At 59.4% G+C, this 17,591-nt stretch overlaps 1 protein-coding gene across 1 annotated transcript in view; it reads right to left on the bottom strand.

Annotated features, from left to right (window-relative positions):
- Nucleotides 1–5,824: 5,824 nt before the first annotated feature.
- Nucleotides 5,825–17,591, bottom strand: part of GALNT2 (polypeptide N-acetylgalactosaminyltransferase 2) — a 158,555-nt gene continuing 146,788 nt past the window's right edge. Inside the window, exons 12-16 of the mRNA XM_054576727.1 lie at nt 14,412–14,504; nt 14,017–14,100; nt 12,176–12,302; nt 10,308–10,427; nt 5,825–6,337 (exon numbers count right to left, since the gene is read on the bottom strand). Of these exons, the coding sequence (XP_054432702.1) occupies nt 6,182–6,337; nt 10,308–10,427; nt 12,176–12,302; nt 14,017–14,100; nt 14,412–14,504 (580 nt within the window). The 3' untranslated portion in view covers nt 5,825–6,181. The remainder of the gene's footprint in view (nt 6,338–10,307; nt 10,428–12,175; nt 12,303–14,016; nt 14,101–14,411; nt 14,505–17,591) is intronic.

Below are 17,591 nucleotides of genomic sequence, written 5' to 3'. Positions count from 1 at the left end.
AATCAAATTCAGAGTCAGTGAGGGGCATGGTGATTTCCAGGGGCTGGGGGGCTGAAGCATTTATGAGCTCGCCGGAAGTGGGGGCTCATTTCCACAATGACAGCGTGACACACACAAAGTGCCCCGGGCCAGGCACCAGGTGTCAGGAGCGCCAGCCCCTTCTCTCGGGCCCCCGCTGCCCATCATTAGATGGGGGGGGGTCTGGTCCCTCTCACTGTCTGTGAGGCGGCCACCTGGTTGGAGGGGCCCCTCAGGGCTCCTTAGTGCTGAATGAGCCCAGGTAAGAGGCGCTGCGTGGTGCTCCCTCTGGAAGACGCTCAGGCCCATTGAGGGACAGCTGTGTTTCATGGCAACACTGCAGGTGGCGCGACGGACTGACAGGTGGGGATAGCTGCAGGGGGAGGCTTTGGAAATTGATCGCTGCCATCACGCAGGCAACCTGTTTCCGCGACAGCTGGCTTTGGACCCTGGTTGCAACAATGCAGGCTGTGCCTTCCTGGCTGTGGCTCCAGCGGCTTGACCCACGGACCTGCCAGACCCCGCGCTGCCCCACCCCGGGGCGGGCCGGTGCCTGTGAAGAAGTCCTCACGATCTGGATCTTCTGCCTCTCGGGTGAACTTGGCGCACAGAAGCGATGCAGCGCGGAAGGACTGCGTTTGGGAGGCAAAGTCCGAGGCTGGGGGGCCCTGGCAGGTGGCAGCCTGGCGGGCCTCATCCCCCGGGGAGCTCTGCAGGTCGGTGACAGGCGACGTTCCTGTTGTTTGAACTGCCTGGTCGGTGGCCCTTTGTTAGGGCCGCCCCAGCAGATGAAGGCGGGTGTCCTGGAGACGGCACGCGTGTGAGCATGTCCCCAGCGTGCCGTCAGCACGGGACAGGGCCTCCAGCGCCATGTCTGATGGCGAGCAGCCTCCCTGTCCGAACCTGTGGCCCTGCAGATTCTCGTCTGCTGCGCTCTGCCTCTCACAGCTTTTCCATGTCCTACAGTGAGAAGACCCCCGCACTGACGCTCAGAGACGTCCCAGATCACTGGTGTCGCCCACAAGGCCCTTCGAATTTGGAGGGTCCAGAGACCTGGGGGAAAGGACATCTTTATTTTCACCAACTTCCAGCTGAATGTGGTCCATACACTGGGAACTTTGTCACCAATAAAAAACCTGACATTTTCCTATATTAATCAGTGTCCGCTTTTCATACTGTTTGCGCTCATAGCTACTCTGAAATTAAATGGCTGTTAGAGATGAGGCCTTGTTACTTAACACATTAAGAAGCACACATTATAAAAATATTTTGATCACTGTGTCCCAGTATAATTAGTCGTCTCTGTAGTCCCATTAATGTGTTTGACTCATTTGAAAACCTTCTCAAGAGAGGCCCCAGGCTGTCAGCAAACACCGGAGGACCAGCGTGGTGGCCCAGGAAACACCGCAGCTACTGCTTGCCGTGGACACAGGAGTCCTGGGACCACTGGCTGCCCCTGCCCACCCAGCCGCTTCCAGAACTTTCAGTGCTGGCAACTGCGGTGCTGCGGTGGCTGCGCAGTGCGTAGCTGGCCCTTCCTGTCCTCCTTGCCAGCAGCGCCCACTCTCGGGACAGGGACGACGGCAATGGGAGAAGACGGTTGTGGCTGCATCAGCCCTGGGTGCCCGGGTCTGGGCGATGGGGCCTGAGAAGCCTGCAGGGCCGGGGTGGTGGTCACGGGGACAGCTGTGTCATACTTAGAGACGAAAAGAGGACAAGCGAGAAGGATGGATGGATGGAAAGAGAGGGAGGGTGGGGAAGAGAGAGAAGACAGGACGAGACAGACACACAGCGGGAAGGAGGCTTTGTTTCACCGGGCGGCGTCTCGTGCCCTGGCGGTGGGGGACAGGTGCCAGGCAGAGAGCAGCCTGCTCACAACGCGGCACCCCAGGACGGGTCTGGACCCTGGCCAGCTTGGGATTGCTTGTTGCCTAATAAATGTCCTTTTATGAAACTGCATTTCGTTGGGATTTCTGCCACATAAAACAGAAAGGGCCCCGATCAACAATTCCCTGCAATCCAGGAGCAACGTGGACAGCTCATTTCTGGAAGCTCTTGGGTGAGCTTGTATCACCAATGCAAGCTCTCACGCCTCAGCCCTCGGTGGCGGCCCCCCAACCCCCATCACTATCAGAAGGGCAGGGCCTTTCCGAGACTCAGCCTTTATTCTCGGACCTGTATTCAAGGTCTGGATCCACGCTTCACTCCCCCATGGGATGGAACCCACAACAGTCTTTTCTGCAGCTCCCTCCCCGCCCCCCGCCCCCCCAAACCAGCCACAGGCACCCAGGCAGAAGCTGCCAAGAATCTTTCTCATCACTTCTTTGGACCCTATGGGTACAAAATCTTTTGGAAACATAGGCTTCCAAACCATTTGCAGGCACATGTGATACACAAAATCAAATACATATACATTGTGTTATTACTGAATTGCTCAACTACGTAGCATGTCTAGGAAGGCAATTTTCTCTTGGGTCAGTCTATGGACGGAGATAGCAAGAAGAGCTATTTTACTTTTCTGGCTGAATGTATATTTTTTAAAATATGGAATATACTGTGGAATCAAAGAGCTGAGTTGGGTTGTTTTATTCCATAAATATTTTGCAAATCCTTCCTCTGCTCCAGTCCAGAGCTCCCCCGTGCCCCAGGACGAGCCCAGCGCACTGCTGGGCATTAGGGGGTGCCCCATCTGGCTCCCCCGTGCACTGGAAATCCACCCCCCACACCCGCCCCCCCGCAACTCTGAGCCTGCAGGGCACTTAGCTTGCTGCCTTTTTTTTTTTTGCATTTAATGTTTCCTGTCCTCCTTGATCTTTAGAACTTTCAGGGCAACACAGTTTCTCAGCAAATATTTATTGAACGAATCAACTTTTCCCTGTTGCCAAAGCAAGAAACACACACGCAGATTCCTTGAGGGTTCTGACAAACACAGCGCAGCTACGCTGCTGAGCTTGTTTTGTTTCTTGGACAGCAGGACAGCCACGTTTGTGGTTGTCTTAAATAAAACGGGAGAAAGAGGCCGCCTAAACGTGGCCTCCAGAATGTCAAAAACGCTATCTGGGCGGCCTTTCTAGTGCCCTACCCCTCTCGCTCAATCTCAGTCCAAATGACTAAGAACCGGTCAATGCTGCGATTCCTGGACACACCTGTGGGGGCGCTGAAAGGTGGGTATTTTAAAAGGCCAAGCAGGAGCAGGGGAGGATCTCAGCCGGCTGGATGGAACTGGGGCGCTCAGGCAGCTGGTGAACAAGTCCATGCGTTTTAAATACTCTTAAAAGCTGTGCAAATATTGCCTCCCTTTCTCCACCCCGGCTTGGACTGTAGGCTCTCGGCCTGGGTACCTAGGAGAGGTGTGACCTTGAGCGGGTGAGTCCCTGACCTTGAGCAAGTTAGCAGCTTCAAGCACCAGCTTCCTGCGCAGGCTGTAAAACGCAGCCCCCGATACTGCCTCACAGGTGACTGAGAAGATAATGGGAATGGTTATTATTACAGGTAAGAATAAGCAACAAAAGGGCACAGCGGTGAGAGGTGTGTGCATTTTAAACAGTGTGACAGGAAATGGTGATGGCACAGGGCCTCTGCAGGGGACCGTCGCGAGCTTCTCAAACACCAGGCGCATCCCTCCCCCCACCGCCCCAGCGAATGACTGCAGCGGCCGCCAGGGGGGCGTTATCTATAAAGTATCTTCTCTTTATTTAAGTTAAACAATTTTCAAGGATGGTTTCCATCTATAAAATGGACAAAGTACAAGCTCTGTACAGCAGTTCTTTTAAAAAATCAACTGGAAAAAAAATTACCAAACTATATTTTGAATTTGCAAAACATACTCACAGACACCACCATCTCAGCGTGTATGAAGACATAAGACAGACCGTCACAGGGGGGGTGACGAACTTCGCCACGCGCCGCTCGCTCGAGGGCTCTTAGGGGAGGGGCTTCATTTGTAAAAATGGAGTGGGGGGGGGCAGGCCCGATGACTACAAAATAATGCAGCCACAGTCAGTCCCTTTGGCACACTGTGTCATGTAAACATAGCTCACCTCGAAGGAGCCCTCCCAGCCCACCTCTGCTCGCAGCACCCACGCGTCCAAGGCCGCTGCGCCCACCAGCTCAGGGACAGGGAGCCCCCCCCCGCCCCCCACCTCCGCGAGGGATGGGACGGACCAGTCACGATGGAACAGGGTCGGCTACACGTGTAGGTTGGGTGGGCGTGTGGGCGAAGGATCGTCGAGAACCTGATTACGATTTGTTTTCCATTAGTGGGTTTTCTCTAACAGTAGTAAGAGCTCACAGGTGGCAGGCCCGACGGAGGAAGCCAGGGACCAGGGCTGAGGGCCCTGGCGGTGACTGGTTCCTGCTCCACCTGCATCCAACAGCCTCACACAGGCACCCAAGGCTCTCCCCGGGGCCAGCTTGTGGTCACGCTCGGCCTGAGGATGCCAAGGTGCAGGTTCACCCAGCTCTGGCCGCCCCGGCCGCTCAGGCATCTGGCTGCTTGGCAGGGGCCAAAACGGGAGCGGACAGAGGACAAAGTCACCCACACTTCTGTCCCTGATCCCACCGTCACAAGCAAACACAGGAAGAGAGACCAACAGTGTTCCCTTTCCTCAAAGAAATAAGCAGGAAAGGTGGCACTTGGCAGTGCCAACCCCGCAGGATCTCTCGGGTCCACTTCTCGCCCTGCGGCCTCCCAGGGCCTCCGAAGGGGCCCAAAGATGCGTTCAGTACGCCGGTCCCACCACGTGGTAGCTGGTGGGCTGCCCAGCGTGGCGGGCCCCTTGGAGACCAGGCAGGCGTGGGAGGGCCAGAATGACCCAGCAGCCTGTTGTAGGGGCTGGGGCTGGTCTGCTACTGCATGTGGGGACACTTCAAAGGCGAGGAGGGCTCTGCAGGAACATTCCTGGGTGCGCCGGCGGACGGACGCCTGGGCACCTCTTCCTGCTGTTACTTTTAGTTCGTAACTGTCTGTGGTCCATACCGACTTCTGCTTCCTAAACCACAAGGCTGCCGCTTTAGGCCCTGAGGCCCGGCAGCGGCAGGTGGGCAGTGCTGGCTCCCGCCCTCCCCAGGGCCAGACCCAGAGCCCCCGCGGCGCCCCGGCCTGGGAGGGGCGGAGCAGGCAGGGCCGACGGCAGGGCCCGGGGCCTCAACGGGGCCCCCGGCGCACCCGGGCACGCACACCAGCCCGATGCCAGCCTGTGACAGCTTCTGACAGTCATTGGGAGCTATGGGATTGTTTCTTTTGTTTTCCTTAGAGAAAAGAAATTTAATTTAAAAAGACCTAAAGCAATGTGTGTCAAAATAAGTAACCTGTTCAGGTTTATAGCTACCAAGGGCACAAAAAGTGGATTCCAACACGCAGCAGTGACTGACTGCCAGGCTAAAGCCAAACGGAGGCGTGCGGCCTGGGGCCGGCGGTCCGGGCAAGCCCCGCAGCCGGCCGGGGGCTCCCGCTCACAGCCAGGGCCCCTCCCCGGGGGCAGAGGCCACTTCCGCCCTGCACCGCCGTGCACTGCTTCGTGGAGAATGTACAGGATGAGGACGACCTACGGAAACCATAGGGGACTGACCGAACGCGCTTTCTTTATATATATTTATATTTAGTGTCCCACCATAGAAAAGTTCATACTCAAATACAGCAAGGACGTGGTGTGGAGGGGGCCTGCGGCTGGGAAACGAGGAGCGGGGACGAGGAGGAAGACAGAACCACAGGGCGATGATTTGGTGTGGCGGGCGCCGCACGTGACTGCCTGGGGTCGGAGTGGAGAGGTGCAGAGCTCTCCTTGCTGCGGTGCGGGGGGGGGGGGGGGGCACCCACGCCCCCTCCCCTGCCGGTCCCCACCGCACGCCTTCGCCCTCCCTGTTGCTGGAGACGCTCCTCAGAGTCTGAGCGAGGGCCGGGAGGCCGCCGGCAAGGAGGGGGCGGCTGCGGCCTCCGGGGAGGGCACCTGGCTGTGTCCTGTGACCGGAGGGGATGAACCCTCTTTCCGCGCCTCTTCCGTGTCCGCCCAGCCCCCGTGCCTTGCGGAGGTGCTCCGGCCTTCAGACCTTGATGGAATACTGAGGTATATAGTTTCGCGGAAAGTTTAAGAAACATAATTGACAATGTGACCATCCATGCGACTCAGCGGCCGGCGCAGGGACGGCCGCCGGCCCGGCGCGCCTACTGCTGCAGGTTGAGCGAGAACTTCCACTGCTGGGACAGCGCGGGGCCGCACACCTCCACGCTCAGGCCGCCCGTCTTGGCTGTGCGGCTGTCCAGGCACAGGTTGCTGCCCACGTGCCGCAGCTTGGAATTGCCTTCGATCTGCTCCCATTTCTGCAAAAGACAGGAGGACGTCTTACCACGCAAGCATGGACGAACGAGCACAGGTAGGTCCGTTTTCCTGGTCGTGTGGCTGGATTAAAAACCAACCGGCAAACATCCTCCTCTGGTTTCTGATCATAAAGGAGCGGGGTTCTGCGACGACGCAGCCACGGGGGCTGCTGGGGGCCCAGGACAGAAATCCCTGTCCCTCTTGGTTTGCAACTCGAGGCCGCTTCTCTGCTGGGGCCTCTTCTCTCGCCCTGACCTGTCCCTGCTCTGGGTGTCCCCTCGTCCAAGCCTCACGCTCTCCTGGAGGGAATTTGTATCTACTCACTGGAAGCTGTGAGCTGATACTGCCCCCCAAGAAAGGAGCCACAGGAGGGGGGCCAGCTCACAGGGGGCCCTGGCCAGCCCCTGGCTGCGGGAAGCAGCCCTGTCCGGGGGCTTGGCCTGGGCCCCTCCAGGCTTCCACTCAGGGACTACATTCCAGTGAACCAGACGCACTGTCAGTTCGAATAACGGGGTGATGCTGTTGTGCACAGAACGTCAAGTTGAGGAACCTACTTCTATACTGTCTGTGTGTCTTCTGTACTAGTACATGTGCTCCGTGGTGGCTGTGAGACACCAGTCTCAGCCACCCCAGAGTCCCCTACGGCAGCGCTGTGCATGGCAGGGACCAAACAATACCTGTTGAGGTCTGAATGTCCCACTTGTAAAAACACAGGGCGTGTCTCCTACTCATGTGTGTACACACCCACACCCCCAATTAACACAACCAAACCAAACCAACCCCAACCAACCAACCAACCAACCAACCAGCCTTAGCCAACCAACCAAACTCAATGCCCAATCAGCCCGCCCATCAGCCCAGCAGGTCAGAAAGCAAAGCCCCTGGCCCCGCCTACAGGGAACCTGGGGACATTTTACCCTGTTGTTTATTCCCACATAAAAATCTCTAATGCTTGTTCTTAAAAAAAAAAAAGAAAAAAAGTAACACACTTTTTTCCTCCCCAAAGCTCTTCCTTCATTAATGTGGTCTGTGATTCTAATTAGTTTTTTACGCTGTATGCACTAAGGCTCCTTTCCGTATTTTTGCAAATCCTTTCAGTACCGTGGGAGTCAATTTTCTTCCTCCTGCCTCCCTTTCCCCTCTGACTCCGCAAATGCACACACAACACGCGCACACAGACGTGCCTGGAAACCAAATATTCCGACTGGCCAGACACGGCCACTTTAAGATAAAAATAGCCGAGAAGCCTCTTCTCAAAGGGCAGGTGGAGGCGGCGGGGGAGGCAGGGCACCGGCCGAGTGCCCCGGGCCCAGCCCTCCACACAGGGGTCGCAGGCGCTCTCCGAAGGACCCCGTGCGCCCCGCTCACCGGGAGTTTCTGACGACAGTGCGGTTCGAGGCGACCAGATGGGCACAGGGGCGGCTACCGCTGCCCGCCCGCCACCCCTCCTTCGCCCGGCTCCCTCCTGCCGCCTGTCCCTGCCCGCGCGGTTTCTCTCCGCTGTCACAGAAGGGCGTACGCGGCTGCCAACCTCCGTGTATCACTCCGAGTGGCCTGCAATCAACTGGACAAAACGCAGGATGAATGAAGTCTCATTCCCTCTCTAGGGGCGTCCTGTCTGTCATAGGCCGAAGCATCTGCTGCACGGAGGGCCTTCAAAAACAGCTGGTCCCAGCCGTCTGCGGGCAGCAGCCACGCCAGCTTGGACCCGCGGTCCGGGGCCGCCGTGGGGGCGGGCACGCTGCTGAGATATCGAGGCTCCACTGCGCGCTACAGGAGCCTCGCTTTCTGACTGGGAATACTCCTCTCTCAGGGGCTAAGTCTCAGGGTGAATGGTCCTCACGCACGCCACGCCCAGGTGTGCCAAGCCAGCTGTGCGCGGGCCTTTCGGGGGTGTCGGTGAGGGTCCCGAGAACCGGGGCCGCAGAGGTAACACCTGTCAGCCCCTGAAATAAGCCAGGCCTTGCTAAGGGCAACTGCTCTACAGGAGAGGCACCCTCTGTCTTTTAGAACAGTCTGGAGACCACAGGATGCCATCACGGTCCTTCCTCCACATCCCCACCGATGTACGGCCGATACGCCCCATGCGCCCGGGCGCGGCTGCCTGACCTGAGCAGGGCCTTCCCACCTGCAGGATTCTACGTGGCCAGGTCCAAGGGACAGTGGCCTGTTTAACAGTCCTTCTTACTCCCCAGGGTATTACAGTCAGAAACGCCATCTGTAGTACAAGGGGGTTTTACAGGGACCACCGACAGTGGGTGGAGCCTGCAGGGTGGGCCCCCCGGCGTGCCAGGCTGGGGATCCGCAGAGTCGGGGAGTGGGGCACCAGGGGTGGGTCTGGGGCTGGACTGAGAAAGATGGCCCTTTGCATGCTCTTCACAGACACCTGGCATCTCAGCAAGACCCCTGGTGTGGGCCTCAGTCTTCCCAAGTGATCCCTTTTGTGAAACCAGGGTGGGACTAGACACCCACACAGGGTCCTCACTCCAGCAGGCTCCACGCCTCAGTTTCCCTACACCCGCTGTCCCATTGGGAGGGATCGTAAGATGGGCCCGCACCCTACCCGTGGCACGTGGGAAGGTCCTCTGCGGTGCCTCACTGTCCCTGACCCTGGCCACTACTCCACGGCTCAAGGAATGGTCTGCCTCCAGCTCCTGCTCCAGGGGGATGTCACAGAAACCAGTGTAAGAGATAAAAATATAATCTGAACTGCTTGGAAAAAGGAATATATGCATGTGTGCACGCGCACACACACACACACACACTTGAGTGTGTATTTGGATAAAGTCTCACCCATTTCCACTTTAATCACTTGGAATTTTTGTAAACTTAAAAGGAAAAAGTACTTAATGAATGAACAAAACCACGTACTTTCTCTTTAAACCCAGTGGCAGGGTGGGGAGACCGGGAGTGCAGCAGACGAGGCGCCCCCCCGGCCGCTGGTTTCGGACACGGCGGCCCCTCGCAGGCCTGGCTCTCGGCGCCTGGGTCCAGCCTCACCCAAACGGCACCGCAGGGAGGCTTCCCATCTTGGTGACATTATCGGCGACCTCTCCTCCTTTGCTAGCACTTATTTGAAGGGCAGTGCTCCCCAACGCCTCGTGAATAAAGCCACAAACTCCTGCTTCCTGAATGAAGCTCTGTGCCACACCTGGCATTCTGTCCAGCGGACGCCGTTCCAGCCATGGCAGCGGCGGCTGGCGCGTCCATCCGTGCTCCTGCCCGGCCCCGTTTTCAGCTCTGCAGGGAGGCGGGGCCCCAGGTCGCAGCTCTGCGCCTGTCCCTCCCGCTCCTGAGCCCGAGGTCGCCACATGTGGAGACCTGAGGGAGCAGCACGCTGTGGGGACCCAGCCACGATGCTCCACACACAGACACACGCTCCAGCCGTCAGTGTCCCTGCCTCTCCGTGTCCCCTGGCATCACCGGGTAAAAACTTTTGAGGTGCTCACGTGTAAGTGACTGGGCCTGGTGGCCGCCGGAAAAAGGCTTCTTAAAAAGAGACCACCAGCCCCGCTGGCCTTGCAGCCCTACCCCACTGCCCAGCCCAGGGCCGGTCCTTACGGCCCTTCGTGGGGACGGCACGGTCACAAAATACGGCCCCTGCCTTTCCAGTCTGGCTACAAGGTGAGGCCCACATATCAACAGACCAAGAGGCGACGGGAAGACGTGAGCCGGGATGGATGACCTCGCGGCGGACGCAGACAATGGGCAGCAGAGGGGAGGCAAACTGTCCAGGGCAGGGGCTGGCGGGAGCCGCACCCGCCTCTCCCAGCACCGCGGCCCTCGTTCCCCGGGCCTGGGGTGTGCCAAGGGCCCCTACATGCCCGGAGCTCTGCACCGCGTTGGGGCTGCAGGGGGAGCGAGGAGCTGAAGCTGAATAAGGCCGCTGGACATCAGTCATGTTAGCGGGCGATGTGCAGCCCAAGCGGGCCGGCCGGAGGGCCCGGTGCCCTCGGGTGCCGAGAACCGTACCTGTCTGCTGTCGTTTTCTCGGCAGCCCTGCAGCTTAATGAGCGAGCCGGGCGCCCGGTCCACCACCGTCAGACACAAGTCCATGTGCTTCACCGACTTCTCCTTGGTCAGGGCCCATTCCTGGAACATAGAACGGGACGCGGTCAGGGCCCGGGCCGGGCAGGGCCGAGAGGCGAGAGATGCGAGTGAGGTCCCGGAAGGGCAACAGGGAGCTAGCGTTCAGGCCCCCTGGACCCTCGCAGAACTTCTGAGTTGCCGCCAAGCGGCCAAGCCCGAGGCGCCACCTTCCTGACACAGGAGACCTCGGCGCCTGGAGAACTAGATCCCTTTGTCCCCCGTTTTCCCAGCGCTTTGTGTTTCTGGGGGTGAAATGATTTCAGTGTCTTCATCATGGCCACGGACCAAAACGGGTAGTATCAGCCTGTCCCTGTCTTCATGCCGAGGCCCAGACCGAGGACAGAAACACGCTCCGTGCGGGAGGACCGCGCCTGGAGCAGAGCGAGAACGACGGGCACAGCACGCGGTCCTGCGGGCCACCTGGTTTCCCAGCGGACAGTGAACCCCATTCCACCCGAGGGCCTCAGACCGAAGGGCTGACGGCACCGTCATGTTCACAGCGGGACGGCCCCTTCCCGTCCCCCAGACACTGCCCGGCTTGTGCCTCCTGCTGTTCCTCCCTCCCCTACTCTGCCTCCCCCGCCCCCCAGGTTCCTCTTCTGGGCCCAATCTAGCATTTGCCGGGCCTGGGCAAGAACGCACGCGGGGACCCGCAAACGGAGCAGCAACCCGAGGCTGGCTGTGTGCTCACCCAAAACTCACAGCCTGCCCCCCCTCCCCCCCCAGCGAGCATCCTCGGGAGCCAGGGGACATCCTCTGCGGACAGAGTGGAGAGCCTGGGAGCCCGGGACCGGCACACGTGTGCTGGGCGGACCCTGGACGCCGGCCCGAGGCTGGATGGGGACCGCCCTCCCCGTCTCGTGCCTCCCTGTCTAACTGAGGATGTCCAAGTGACCCCTAAAACATCACCAGGTGAAGAAAGGAGGCAAAGTATTTGGGGACTGCAGCCGCCTAGATACTCCTCGGGAGGGCGTGGACCAGCCCCTATCACGCAAAAGCCGGCGCCCTAGTGTGAAAATGGTTCCGGTGTTTAAAGAAGGTTCTGGGACCAATAAACCTGGATACACTGAGCTAAGTTGCATTTTTTTTTTCTTGATTGCAAGGTCTTTGAGAGCAGGGCATGTTTTTGAGGAGGGAAGAGCACACAGCTCTGCCGAAACCTGGCTGTGCACAAAGCCCATCGCCGTCTCGCGGGAACGCCGCCCTCGGGCCACACGGGCCTTGGGGACGCCGAGCAGCCCTGGCCTCTCCCCCGTCCCTGACGACAGGTTTTTGTGCCTCTAGGAAAAGGTGCGTGCGTGTCAAACTGAAGCACATAATTATTAATAGTCCATCTCTCAGCTATTATTATCTAACAGGCAGAAAACCAGAATGGCTTTAGCAGGAGCCGCAGTGCCCGGGGTGAAGCGCCTACTGAGCAGGGACAGCGGCAGGTGTTTATGGGCACAGAGACCTGGGGGTGGAAAAGGCCACCGGCCCGGTGGCCGGCCCCTGACAGCGGATGACAGTGGGTGCGGATGTCAGCGCTCCCCTGGCCTGGGGCGAGGGTCAGGCTCTGGGCATCAGTCAGGATCTGGGACGTCGACCCGCCCCCGAGGCCGGCTGCAGGCGGATGTGACCAGCAGGAGCCAGGAGCTTCCTCACAGACATCTCCGGTGACAGGATAGGGGGGCGGCCAGGGCTGGTCACCTCGGGACCCCTCCCTGTTCTCTCTGGGCCTCCCGGCGCTCAAGTTCACCGCACGCACATACCTGGTTCCCGCCAGCATTGTGACACTCGTAAACGCCAACGACGCCGTCGGCAAAATGCCCCAGCGTGTCGAGGCAGTTGGTTCCCTGCTGCAAGGCCCCGAAAGCGATGTCCTGATGGTCGGGGACCCTGGAAAGCAACGTGAGAGGCGTCTGCTTACCTCCTCAGGTCGCCAGCTCCGGATGCCCAGGCCCGTGCCGGTGGCTTCGTCTCGGGCGGCAGGAACACGGAGAGGCAGGAGGGACTGGAGCCGCAGCCTACCCACCACGGGCACACGGCGTGTGCGTTGCTAGCCCTCACCGAAGACTTTATGTTGGAGAAAGATCCTTTCCATTCCGTATCTGGGAAATTTTTTTGGAAAGGAAAAGCTCCTACACTCTCGATGGATCTGGTGGGGGTCGTTTAGAAAAGCAATGGCGGGTGCTCGGGTGCTGCTGCCTCTCTGCAGCGGGCGTACGATTTGACCTTCACCGAGTACAGCAGGTGTGCGTTTGTCAGGTGACCCGATACAGACACAGCTCCAGTGCCGCGGGTGGGATCCCCGAGCCGCAGGACTGGACTGCCTTCGGCTGCTCGCTGGGGAAGCTTTCATTCTCTGCCCCTGAACCTCAGTTCCCTCTCCTGCACGTTACCGACCAAACAGGCTTGTTACGAGTTTTCCATAGAACATCTCGTGTTCAAGCCGGCAGCCCGGAGCCTGCCGTTGGGAAGCACTCTGTGAGGGGCAGCCGTTATTTCAGGTGTGACGCCAATGTGCCGTGGGTGCTGCTGGGCGCGAACGGGGGTGGGGGGAGCGGGCCCGCCCGCTCGCGGGCCTGAGCGCTCCAGAGGTGGTCTTAAGGGGTGCAGGGCCCAGTGTCACCCCAAATCACCAGTGAACTGAGCCTGAAGCTGCATTTGAGGTCGCTCTGTCTGGTGTCGCTGACCACTAAGCCACAGGTGACTGGGACAGCAAGGCGGGCCCCTTAGGGGCTCCATCCCACTGCTGCAGCGCCCCTCACGGGCCAGGGGACAGACAGTGGCGACTGGAGCTTCCGCAGGTGACCAGCACCCCCCTTAGTCCCCAGCAAGGCCGTCTGTCCTTAGGGGCAGAGAAGCAGCGCCACAGAGTGGCGTCCACGAGGCGGGCTGTGTCACCCAGCGCCTGGGCAGGCCTCTGCGACACGCTCGGAAGGACGGTAATGTGGCCTCGCTGTGGGGCGCGCTGGGAGCAGAGGGAGGAGTGTGCCCCCTTGAGGCCACGCCTGTCTGGCAGTCCCTTTCAGAAGATGACAGTCAGATGGAGCTTGAAGCCTGCAGACCCTACGGGTCCCCAGAGGAAGGCGTCGCTGCTGCCCGGGGACACGGAGCTCTGCTGGCCCACAGGTGAGCTCTGCTGGCCCCCGGGAGCAGCAGGAAGGTGGAGGAGAGGAGCGAGGAGGGCGGGGCCGCATGAGCCGGAACAGGGAGGCCGCGGAGGCACCCGGCAGGGAGGGACGCAGGGAGGGACGCAGGGCGGACCTGGGGGCCGCTCTTCGGGCCACTCACAGAGCCGGTGAGACAACAGTCCTCTGGGTCACTGGGCCCGTCTATTACCAGTGGGAAACAAGCTCAATGGGGTGACAACCTGAACTGCTCCCAGGTCTAAGAAGAACGGGAGGGTCACGCAGCAGGGGAGCGAGCAGGCGGCCACGGTTCAGGGGCGCACTCTCAGCGGTGCTGGGGACAGCTGCGGGGCTGGGACGCGGGCTCTCATGGGGGCCCCAGCGGCGGCCCCCGGCTGACACACACCTTGCCACACTGCGCAAGGCCTCGCCGCCTCTCCGACACCTGCTGCCTCCGAGCCCAGCCCCTCGGGACTCACCTCAGCTCAGGGTAGACGTTCTCAAGGTACCACCGGAACGGCTTGCAGCTGAGTTTCTTCCTAAGCTCCACGCGGCTCTGAATGCTGGGGAAGAGAGAATCGAGACCCTCGTACACAGTTTCAGACCTTATGGACTCTTCCCACCGACCCCGGAAATCTACCCACGAGCACAGGGCGGGGGCAGGAGGTGCGGCCCCGACTGTCCACCCGTGTCCCTGTCTCTCACCTTAGGGCCCGCACCCGCCCTTGAGCAGAGGTCCCCCTTGGACACCTGCGTGGCTCCTCTCAACTCTGGCCACAGAAAGGTTCTTGGGGTTCAGGCTGGACATTGCCCCATTCCATGTCCCTCCCCCAGGACCCCGAGCGAAGCGAAGAGAGGACACAGTGACACTTACTTGCCGTAAGGGACGTTCCTGGCCGAAGGCACTGCTGCGTAGTAGAAATTTTTGTACTCGTCCATCCAGACCTCTGCCGCCCGGCGCGTGTTCCTAGGGACAAAGCAAGCCTCCCTGAGCTGCGGTCTGGCCTGCTTCCTGGCCGCCCGCATCGCTCTGCTCTTGTCCGCTTGGAGAGCCACGCAGGACGGCCCTTCCCGGGGGCCGGCAGCTCTGGCGGTGGTGCGGGGAGCAGGCTGCCCCGCTCAGCGCCCCGGTTCTGATGGCGGGGAGCTGGTGTTCAGCAGGCGCTTACTGAACAAGGGGAGCTCACTTTCTTGTCTTTCACAGAACACAGGTTATCGGAGGGCGAAAGCTAGAATCCACCACAGGCAGGTGCTTTAGAGAAGGAACTGGGGGTGCGGCATAAAGGAAAGGGGGAGTTATCCTGCAAGGACGCGTGTTAGGTACCCACAGACGGCCGGCACCAGGGAGCGCAGCCCGAAACCCTGGGCCTCTGCGTCCTTTGTCACCGTGGCTTTACCACCACTAGGAAGCTCTGGGGACAGTTAAGAACAGATAAGAGTTTTTATTAAAATGCCTTTCTTTTATGCAGACTGAGGTGAGGGGCCTGTTTCCACAGGGAATAGTGACAAGAAGGGAACAGTCCTTTATGCCCCCATTTGGGGCTCCTCCTGCTCAGTGCGGGAAGCGGGGGGCACAGGCAGAGCAGGTTTTTCTAGAAGGCAAGGAAAGCCCGGGCTTCAGCCCCACGACCGTGGAGAAAGCCATCACTTGAGATCGCCAAGCCCTGAACAAGCTACTTGCGAAGGTCTGACGAGCACCGCAGGCCACCGCGTGCGCAGGCGGCCGTGGCGCATCCTGCCAACGTGCCTCTCGGAGCGCCCATGCCGGGGCGCGGGTGCAGCGAACCTCTTTGCTCTCACACACTGGACTCGGATCCAAAGCGGACGCGCTCCTTGGGCTGAGAGCCAGCCCCCCGAGGCCCTGTAGAGAAGGCATTCTGTTCTTCCAGAATAACTGTGTGGGGAGGCCATGTGCACCTTTTAAAATAACCCATTTGCTCCCCAGAAAGGTCTCCTTTAAAGAGTGAGCTAGTTACAGTGACTGAAATCCTTTCCACCTGACATATGTCTTTGACACACAGTGACGCGGGGACCTTTTCCCTGCCTGCGAAGTGGAAGAGGGACCGGCGTGGGGGTGCCGCGTGGAAGGCAGACGAGGCAGCGTGAACGCACCGTCCTCGGGTCCCTGGAGCACGACCTCAGGGAAGGAGTAACAGGAGTGAGCGCAGACCCCGGCCGTGTGCAGCGGGGCCACCTCAGCACCGTTTCTCACGGCAAAGCAATCGGACGCTGTGTGACCGACGACAGGAAAGCGATCAACTAAATGGGCGAACCGTCGCCATTCACAACACCGGCGCACACCTTACATGCGGGCAAGAAATGAACGTCCGTGCCGTGCTGGGTGAGAACACAACAGGTGACAGAGCTGCAGCAGGCAGGTGTGTGTGTGGACGGAGGGGGTGGAGGGGAGGGGTAAACCCGTCACATTATGAGAGTGTCATCTTTGGTAATGAGATCGAAGATCTTTTACTTTCTGTAAAAAAAAAAAAAAAAAAAAGTACCTAGAGCTTTTTCTGTTTAAAAAAAAAAAAGATGCAACAAGTTGTTCAATATTCTCGCTGGGATTTGGGGTCCTGCTGAGCGGCCCATGCCTTAGTCTCTGCCCGGCCCCGAGACTTCAGTCCTCTGGGGCTCGGGCCCCCCGAAGTAGAATGAAGGGTTCAAGGGTCCCAGGTCCCCTCAGCCCTAATGGCTCTGGTTTTATGAATTCTAATCATATGGTGGTTTTAAGTCACGTGGAGACACCGAGTCACCTCTTAATTCCTAAATGCAGGGCAAAGCAACCTTCCTCTCTCTACTTCTCAGGAAAAGACATGTAGCTGGTCTCAAAGAATACACTCCATGTGCCATTCAGTGCTAGTTTCCAATCGTTCATTCCGGTATTTATTAGGCACCTACAGTAAGCCAAACAGTTCTCGCTGTTATAGATACCGTGGCACCTAGGGAGGCCACTTGCATTTATCGGGGTTCCCCTGGCTTCTGCCCCCGCCCTCAACACGCAGGGCAGATGCGGTAGCTCAACGGAAGGAGGCGGGAGAGAGAAGCAGCCCTTCCAAGTGGCCAGTCAGCCTGCTTGGTGGTAACACTGAGAAACGTTTTGTAACAAAGTTAAGTCTGAACCGCTGGTTTCTGTATTTAATTTGTTCCTATTGTCCCTCGCCATGAGTAACTGACGTCTCGCCGTTAACTGCTCCGACCTAACCGTGAACGCCCATCCGAGAGACCTACCCCACGGCCACGCGGCTATTCCGCCTGGGACGTGCCCTGGCCTCCGGGTTGGCTCTCATCGACCCACACGCCCAAGCGCACCCTCCACGGCCTCCTGAGGGGCCCGTGAGAGGCCGACGTGACAGGTGGTGGCGCGAAAAGGGAACCACCCACCCGCTCACCCCCCGCAGGTCCCGGGGGTGTGGCGGCCACAACCAGGCACCTGCCAGCCTGTCATTGCCTCAAGTCTTCCTACGGCCACCGGGGTGGCAACACGAGGCAGGATGTGGGCTGCCAACTCCGCTGCTTCACCCACCGCTCGCTCGCCACCAAGCTGGCTGAGGTCACGCCACGGCCCCTCGCAGAGTCTGCGCCTGACTCCTGAGCGCGGCGGCCGCAGGCGCCCGCTGTCCGGAGGGGCGGGGCGGCCCTCCACGTGGGGCAGGAACCGGGACTCTGGAGCCAAGCTGCCGGCTCGCGTGTGACCTTGGACCAAGGGGCCACACCTTCTTGTACCTCAGTTTCTCTTATCTCTAAGTGAGGATTAGAAATACTTCATTCATAAGCTTTTATGAGAATTACACAGGTTCCCGCTGGTAAGGTATAGCCTGCCACACGTAAAATGCTCTATAAATATTAGCTATTGAAGTCCCCACTTTTAGGTGGTAACATACTTGTTCGTTTGACGCCCCATAGTAGAGGAAATTACAGAGAACTTGGGACTGGAAACGGACCTCAGAACCGATACCGTTCTACCTCTTCCTCTTCGGACAAGTCACTGTGGGGAGAGTGAGCGGCGCCCCTGCTCGGGGTCTGAGGGGCCTGCGCCCCCCCGAGCAGGGACAGC

The sequence above is a fragment of the Pteronotus mesoamericanus genome, unplaced genomic scaffold (genome assembly GCF_021234165.1).
Source record: "Pteronotus mesoamericanus isolate MK-2021 breed Mesoamerican mustached bat unplaced genomic scaffold, CSHL_Meso_final contig_347, whole genome shotgun sequence".
Taxonomy (NCBI): Eukaryota; Metazoa; Chordata; class Mammalia; order Chiroptera; family Mormoopidae; genus Pteronotus; species Pteronotus mesoamericanus.
This window is presented reverse-complemented; position numbering and strand designations above follow the sequence as displayed.